This window comes from Hylobates moloch, unplaced genomic scaffold (genome assembly GCF_009828535.3).
Source record: "Hylobates moloch isolate HMO894 unplaced genomic scaffold, HMol_V3 SCAFFOLD_12, whole genome shotgun sequence".
In the NCBI taxonomy this organism is placed as follows: Eukaryota; Metazoa; Chordata; class Mammalia; order Primates; family Hylobatidae; genus Hylobates; species Hylobates moloch.
This window is the reverse complement of record NW_026652287.1, coordinates 45,771,237-45,778,894: the sequence shown is the minus strand read 5'-3', so window position 1 is coordinate 45,778,894 and position 7,658 is coordinate 45,771,237. Positions and strand designations below refer to the sequence as shown.

The window sequence follows — 7,658 nt, the reverse complement described above, 5'->3', positions numbered from 1 at the left end:
AAAAAAAAAAAAAAAAAAAAAAAATTAGTTGGGCATGGCACACACCTATAGTCCCAGCTACTTGGGAAACTGAGGCAGGAGAATCGCTTGAACCTGGAAGGCAGAGGTTGCAGTGAGCTGAGATTGCCCCATGCTACTCCAGCCTGGGTGACACAGTGAGACTTCGTCTCTCAAAAAAATAAAATAAAATAAATAAAATTTAAAAATGAAAAAAATCAAACCAAATAAAATCAATCAACCAACACTCATTCTGTTTAAGGTTCCAAAAGGAAGTAGCTGGACATAGCTGCAGAGCACACTCCCACCTCGTTTCTGTCCCAAAAGTACATCCCCTACGTGTGGTTCTCCTTAAACAATTTTAATGTCTGGGTTGGGGAGGCAGGTAGAGCACGCAGAGGCAGCTGCTAGAGGCTGGTTGCTGACTCCAGGCCGCGTTCCAGGAAATATCGGTGGGAAGAACGGGGACGGGCTTGGGACCCTTCATTGAGGAAGTAGGATGTGATCTTCCTGAGTCCCTCCTGATCCTCGGGTGCTGAGTCCTCCCTGTGGGAGAGAGGTGATGACAGTGACCACTTCCACGGGGAGCAGCCCTCTCAGGCAGGGCTGAACGCTGGCCTCCCTCGTTCCTTCCCTATAGCACCCCCAGGACATCCATGACACCCACCATATAACATCTTCTGCCTCTTTCTCCAGGATGGTCTGGGCCGTGCGCCAGCTGAACCGGACAAACTGGGGGAAGCCGAACACAGGCTCCACGTGCTCCTTCAACCACGCTTTTGTCTTGGGATCTGGGGTAGGGTGGGCAATAGTGACAGTCCAAGTTGCACCATAACATTCAAGATCCTTGCCACTCTTTTTTTTTTCCTTTGAGATGGAGTCTCACTCTGTCGCCAGGCTGGAGTGCAGTGGCGCGATCTCGGCTCACTGCAACCTCCACCTCCCGGATTCAAGTGATTCTCCTGCCTCAGCCTCCCAAGTAGCTGGGACTACAGCCACCCACCACCACACTTGGCTAATTTTTGTATTTTTAGTAGAGACGGGGTTTCACCATATTGGACAGGCAGGCTGGTCTCAAACTCCTGACCTCCGGTGATCCACCCACCTCAGCCTCCCAAAGTGCTAGGATTACAGGTGTGAACACCATGCCCAGCCTTTTTATTTTTTTGAGATAGGGTCTCACTCTATTACGCAGGCTGGAGTGCAGTGACAGTATCACAGCTCAATGCAACCTCTGCCTCCCAGGCTAAAGCCATCCTCCCACCTCAGCCTCCCAAGTAGCTGAGACTACAGGTGCGCACCACCACACCTGGCTAATTTTTGTATTTGTTGTAGAGATGGGGTTTTGCCATATTGCCCAGGCTGGTCGTGAATTCCTGAGTTCACATGATCTACCTGCCTCTGTCTCTTAAAATGCTAGGATTACAGGCATGAGCCACCTGGCCCAGCCTGTCATTAAACAGTATTATTATTATTATTATTGTTATTATTATTATTATTACTTTGAGATGGAGTTTTGCTCATTTCCCAGGCTGCAGTGCAATTATGCAATCTTGGCTCACTGCAACCTCCACCTCCCAGGTTCAAGCAATTCTCCTGCCTCAGCCTCCCGAGTCGCTGGGATTATGGGCGTGTGCCACCACGTCCAGCTAATTTTGTATTTTTAGTAGAGATGGGGTTTCACCACGTTAGTCAGGCTGGTCTAGAACTCCTGACCTCAAAGGATCCACCTGCCTCAGCCTCCCAAAGTCCTGGGATTACAGGTGTGAGCCACCACGCCTGGCTAACATTTTTTTTTTGACACAAGATCTCACCTTGTCACCAAGGCTGGAGTGCAGTGGCATAATCATAGCTCACTGCAGCCTCCAACTCCTGGGCTCAAGCAACCCACCCACCTTAGCCTCCTCCTCCAGAGTAGCTGGGACTACAGGTGGGCACCACTATAACTGGCTCATTTTTTAAATTTTTTATAGGGATGGGGGTCTCGCTATGTTGCCCAGGCTGGTCTTGAACTCAAGGACTCAAGCGGTTCTCCTACCTCAGCTTCCCAAAGTGCTGGGATTACAGGCATGAGCCACTACACCTGGTCCCCTTCCCCTTAACAAAGGGACAAATGCCCACCTTGGGTCTCAGTCCATCACTGGGGCTCCAGAAAGACAGCAAAGTGGGAAGCGGGGAAGAGAGCAGCAATCCTATGGCCTGGAATCCAGCTCCATCACTCACTGGCTGTGTGGCCATGAACAAATGGCACCACTGTCTAACACTTGGCCTCTTTCACTGTGGAGTAGGGTGACCAGAACAATTTAGAAAACCTCCAGCCAGGCACAGTAGTTCACACCTGTAATCCTAGCTATTTGGGAGTCCAAGGCAGGAGGATCACTTAAGCCCACGAGTTCAAGACCAGGCTGGGCAACATAGGGAGACCCCATCTCTTTAAAAAAAGAAAAAAAGAGCCAGGGGTGGTGGCTCATGGCTGTAATCCCAGCACTTTGAAAGACCGAGGTGGGAGGACTGCCTGACTCCAGGAGTTTGAGACCAGCCTGGGCAACATGACAAGACCCCACCTCTATAAAAACAAAAAATAGGCCAGGCACGGTGGCACATGCCTGTAATCTCAGCACTTTGGGAGGCTGAGCTGGGCAGATCACCTGAGGTCAGGAGATCAAGATTAGCCTGACCAACATGGAGAAACCTTGTCTCTACTAAAAATACAAAATTCGCTGGGTATGGTGGCACATGCCTGCAATCCCAGCTGCTCGCGAGGCTGAAGCAGGAGAATCGCTTGAAGCCGGGAGGTGGAGGTTGCGGTGAGCCGAGATTGCACCATTGCACTCCAGCCTGGGCAACAAGAGCGAAACTCCGTCTCAAAAAATAAACAAAAATTATAAATACAAACAAAAAGTAAGCAAAATAAAATTACAAACGACAGAAAGGAAAAAAAGAAAACCTCAGAAGTGTGCTCAGCCCTGGCCATTTCAACATTAGTACCATGGTCACGTGTCTGCTCACCATTGGGGTAGCCTGAGCCATAATCAGTATCCAAGTCCTGCAGTTTCTCCACGAACTGCCATTTCTTCACAGCCTGGTCCCGGGCCACCTGTGGGCAAGACATGCACCTGGAATCTCCCTCCTTCCCTTTGGTGGCCATGCCTGGCCCCTATATAGTGGGATGGTGGAAGCCAGCTGTGGCTAGTAGGGTACTGACCTTGGCACAGATGCTGGCAGCACTAACCACTGGGTAGAGGGCATCTGCTTTGGCCTTGACCGTCACCTCAATCCCGGGAAAACTTTGCTGCAGCCACGCCTGGTATGTCTCTGGCATCCCTACGGTGTCCACGAATACCTGCCACGGCAACAGACACATATCAATTGAACAAACAACTGTACCAATGCTCTGTCCTCACAGCCCTGGCATGTTCTTCCTGCTACCCAGAATCCTCTTCTCACAGCACGTCCCCAGGCTGGATCAATCAGGGATTTCAACTCGAACATCTCCTCCTAGGCCAGGCAAAGTTGTTCAGGCCTGTGATCCCAGCAGTTTGGGAGGCTGAGGCGGGAGGACTGCTTGAGCCTGGGAGTTTGAGACCAGGCTTGGCAACACAGTGAGACCTCATCTTTATAAAAACATAAAATAAATACAATAAAATAAAACAAAGAAAAAAATCACCTCCTGAAGAGGCTTCCTCTGATCACACTGCTTTTACTCTACACTTATTTGGCACCTACTGCATGCCACATACTGTTCTAGGAACTGAGGTGGCAGAAAACACTAGAAAAAAATTGGTAGAGTGCATTAGCACAAGCCTGTAATCCCAACACTTTAGGAAGCCAAAGTGGGAGGATCGCTTGAGGGCAGGTGGTTGAGACCAACTTGGGCAACATATGGAGACCCTGTTTCTACAAAAAATAAAAAGTTAGCTAGGTGTAGTGGTGAATAAAGGCTTGAAGGAGGTGAGGAAGTGAACTGTGCAGAGATCTGGGGAAGAGGGCTCTAGGTGTGAGAACAGCCAGTACAGAGGCCCTGAGCTGGGACCAGGTTCATGATACTGGACTCATGCATGGGGGCCTTTGGCTGCAGCACCGAAGAAAGGGTCCAAGAGCTGCTGGGGGAAAGTGGTATCTCTACAGCAGTACTGTTTTCAGAAACAACCTTTATTTTTTGTTTACCAGTTGACCATCTTTCTGCCCAGGCCAGGCCCTGAACCCCCACGGGCAGGGCCCTTGTCTGTCTACACCAGTTACTGCATCACCAGCTCTGCATTTGGGCCTGGTCCTCAGGTCCCTCCTCAGCAAGGTCTACCTTGCTATAATTCCTTTCTTTCTTCTTCTTTTTGTAGAGATGGAGTCTCGCTATGTTGCCCAGGCTGGTCTGGAACTCCTGGCCTCAACCGATTTGCTCACCTCAGCTTCCCAAAGTGCTGGGATTACAGGCGTGAGCCACCAAACCCAGCATACAATTCCTATGTCGAGGTTATTTTGCCTTGTTATTCTCTCAAAACGGTCCGTTCTTTCATTGAGAGCATTCGAGGCAATGCTGATTTATGTTTTTCTCTGGTAATTTAATGTAATTCTCCCCCACTCGACTGTGAATTTTCCTGATTTAATTTCCACTGTGATCGGAAAACTAAATGTCAAGATGTGCATTTCAAAAAGACTACCTTCTGTTGCTGCATGGGGAACAGATTGGAGGGGATAGGAGGGTGAGGGACGAGAGACGACACTCAGCAGGTGTGCAGGGAGTGGGGGGTGTCCTGGGCTAGGACAGAGGTAGCAGATAGACACATGTGGGATTTGTTCTAGAGACTGAGCCTTTAGGATGAGGGAGAGATTAGATGGAGATGGGACTAGGGGCTACACTGTGGTCCTCAGTGTGGCACACATTTAGGGCAGAAACAGGAGCACGAAATCAACAGTAGCAATGAATATGCCTGAGGCACTCCAGACGTATGTGATGCTGAATCTGCCCACTGCACATTTTTGCCCACATTTATTTATTTTTATTTTTATTTTTCGCTCTGTCCCCCGGGCTGGAGTGCAATGGTGCGATCTCAGCTCACTGCAACCTCCGCCTCCTGAGTTCGAGCAATTCTCCCACCTTGGCCTCCCCAATAGGTGGGATTACAGGCACCCGCCACCATGCCGGGCTCATTTTTTGTATTTTTGGTAGAGACGGGGTTTCACCATGTTGGCCAGGATGGTCTTCAACTCCTGACCTCAGGTGATCTGCCGGCCTCAGCCTCCCAAAGCGCTGGGATTACAGCTGTGAGCCACCGCGCCTGGTCTCTCATTTTTAGTTTATTTTTATTTATTTATTTTTTTGAGACAGGGTCTTGCTCTGTTGCCCAGGTTGGAGTACAAGGGCACAATCTTGGCTCACTGCAACTTCTGCCTCCTGGGTTCAAGTGATTCTCCTGCCTCAGCCTCCTGAGTAGCTAGGATTACAAGTGCCTGCCACCACGTCCAGCTAATTTTTGTATTTTTAGTAGAGACGGGGTTTCACCATGTTGGTCAGGCTGGTCTCGAACTCCTGACCTCCTGTGATCTACCCGCCGCTGTCTCCCAAAGTGCTGCAATTATAGGCATGAGCCACTGCGCACTGCCTCCATTTTTGAGTTGGGGGTCTTCCTTTGTCACCCAGGATGGAGTGCTGTGGCATGATCATGACTCACTGAAGTCTCGAACTCCTGTTTTGTCTCCATTTTATCCTGAGATGACCAAATGGGGACAACTTACAGTTAACTCACCTGGGTGACGTTCACGCCCTGGTCCAATGCATATTGTATAAGCCCAGTGGCTGTATCATGTGACAGGGAGTTCAGGTTGTATTTGACCCTGTGGTGGGGAACAGAGCCCAGTTAACCTCATTCGAGGAACAAAGCCTGGTCAGCCCATGCTGGCTGCCCCTCTCCCACAGCCCCTCCCGGGGACCCCTCACCGCCCAAGCATGCTGGTAGAGATGAGGTTTGGCGACAGCACATCCAGCGCCCAGCCGACAAAGTCCCTGTCCTCCATTTTCGCAAACAGCCTTTCCCGCTCGCTCTCCAATAGGGTCTTTGAGTCTGGGAGGAGGTTTGGAAGAGAAGGGGAACAGCTGTTTCTCCCAGTTCCTGCCCTCCTCTTTCAGTTCTCACCTGCCCCTGCGCATACCCAGGAATCCCTTCCCCAGACGCACACCTCGGGCTCACCTGCCACTTTCAGCGCCTCCAGATCTGCCAAGCGGGACAGGGGACAATAACAGATGGCGTAGACCATGGGGCCTGCGGAGGAGAGGTGTCAGTTTTCTGGCAGCCGGGGTCCAATCACTGAGCCCGTGAAAGTTGCCATTCATCCCTGATCTATCATCACTGCTTCTTTAGGTGCCATCACCACGACCACATCCCCTCCCCTGGTGCGGTGCAATCCCGACTCCCGTTTCCCGCATCCCCCGTACCACGCCCCTCCCCTCCCTGGCCCTAGGGGCGCACCCAGCACGGGGCCCCTGCCCGCCTCATCGACGCCCAGGACGCAACGCTCCTTGCGGCACACCGCGGGCACAGGCGAACTGAGGCGACAGCGGCCCGTATTGTCTCTCTCCAGCTCGCTGAGATCCATGCCGCCTCGGCCGCCGCCAGCAGCTGCAAGAACAGATACCGCAGGAGCGCGTCTCGGCGCGCGTTTTCCGCGGGCCTCGCAGCGGCGCCTGTTTCCGGCCAATCCACGGGCAGAACACGCCCCTGACGCTCACGCCGCCGTAGGCGCATACGCAGCCGACGCCGACGTCGCTGCCGTGCGCCCTCCTGGGAATTGTAGTCCCGAAGGGCTATGGCCGAACACTCAGCTTGGGGAATTCGGTGGACAGGGTCACTTTGCAAGCTCTGCTTCACGGTCTCTGGGGCCCCGCCTGCGTTGGCCGGTGGGAAGAGGGGGAAATAGGAGGGAAACTGAGACGCAGCTTCGGACCCAGCCTAATGGGGAACTAGAGGGTCAAATATCACCCCACTCCCAGGACACGGGTCCCGCATCACTGGGTCCCCAACGTCCGCTTGGATTCAGGCCCTGTACTTGCGGTCTCTGCTTCTGTACACATTCTAAGTCCCCTGGACCAGGTAGCCCCGCTTCCACTAAACTCAGGCTTTTGGATTTGGAGTCCCCAAACTCCCTCTCTTGGTTGCTCCCTTTGGCCCACCTCCACTCCCTGCAAGATCTGTGCTTCCTAACGTCTGTCTCATTCAGGCCAAGCCTTCCCCACCACCGTTGGAGATCACAGACCTCAGTGGACTGCTGCTCAGGGTCTCTGTCCACTATAGAAGCTCATTCCTCCCAACTTAGAATGAATGTCCCCACCCCCCCCCCCCCCCCCCCCCCCCCCCCTTTTTTTTTGAGACAGAGTCTCGCTCTGACGCCCAGGCTGGACTGCAATGGCGCCATCTCGGCTCACTGCAAGCTCCGTCTCCCGGGTTCACGCCATTCTCCTGCCTCAGCCTCCCGAGTAGCTGGGACTACAGGCGCCCGCCACCACACTCGGCTAATTTTTTGTACTTTTTAGTAGAGATGGGGTTTCACCGTGTTAGCCACGTTGGTCTCGATTTCCTGACCTTGTGATCCGCCCGCCTCGGCCTCCCAAAGTGCTGAGATTACAGGCGTGAGCCACCGCGCCGGGCCTTTTTTTTTTTTTTTTTTAG

General features: G+C 52.3%; 1 protein-coding gene across 1 annotated transcript; it reads right to left on the bottom strand.

The window, feature by feature from the left end:
• Nucleotides 1-342: 342 nt before the first annotated feature.
• Nucleotides 343-6,596, bottom strand: RNASEH2A (ribonuclease H2 subunit A). Its single transcript, XM_032169838.2, has 8 exons — nt 6,462-6,596; nt 6,183-6,254; nt 5,933-6,056; nt 5,742-5,829; nt 3,203-3,340; nt 3,007-3,094; nt 665-788; nt 343-543 (listed from the first exon to the last, which is right to left on the bottom strand). The coding sequence occupies exons 1-8, from the start codon at nt 6,586-6,588 to the stop codon at nt 405-407; spliced, it is 900 nt and encodes a 299-aa protein (XP_032025729.1). The 5' UTR covers nt 6,589-6,596; the 3' UTR covers nt 343-404.
• Nucleotides 6,597-7,658: the final 1,062 nt, after the last annotated feature.

What these genes read in the sequence shown, in the direction of transcription:
- RNASEH2A (XM_032169838.2), bottom strand. Translation starts at nt 6,588, where the DNA reads ATGGATCTCAGCGAGCTGGAGAGAGACAATACGGGCCGCTGTCGCCTC. An exon ending in AGGGCGTGAACGTCACCCAG is followed by an intron (nt 3,341 to 5,741) that starts GTGAGTTAACTG and finishes TTGCCGTGGCAG; the next exon opens with GTATTCGTGGACACCGTAGG. An exon ending in GAGGCAGAAGATGTTATATG is followed by an intron (nt 544 to 664) that starts GTGGGTGTCATG and finishes TCTCTCCCACAG; the next exon opens with GGAGGACTCAGCACCCGAGG.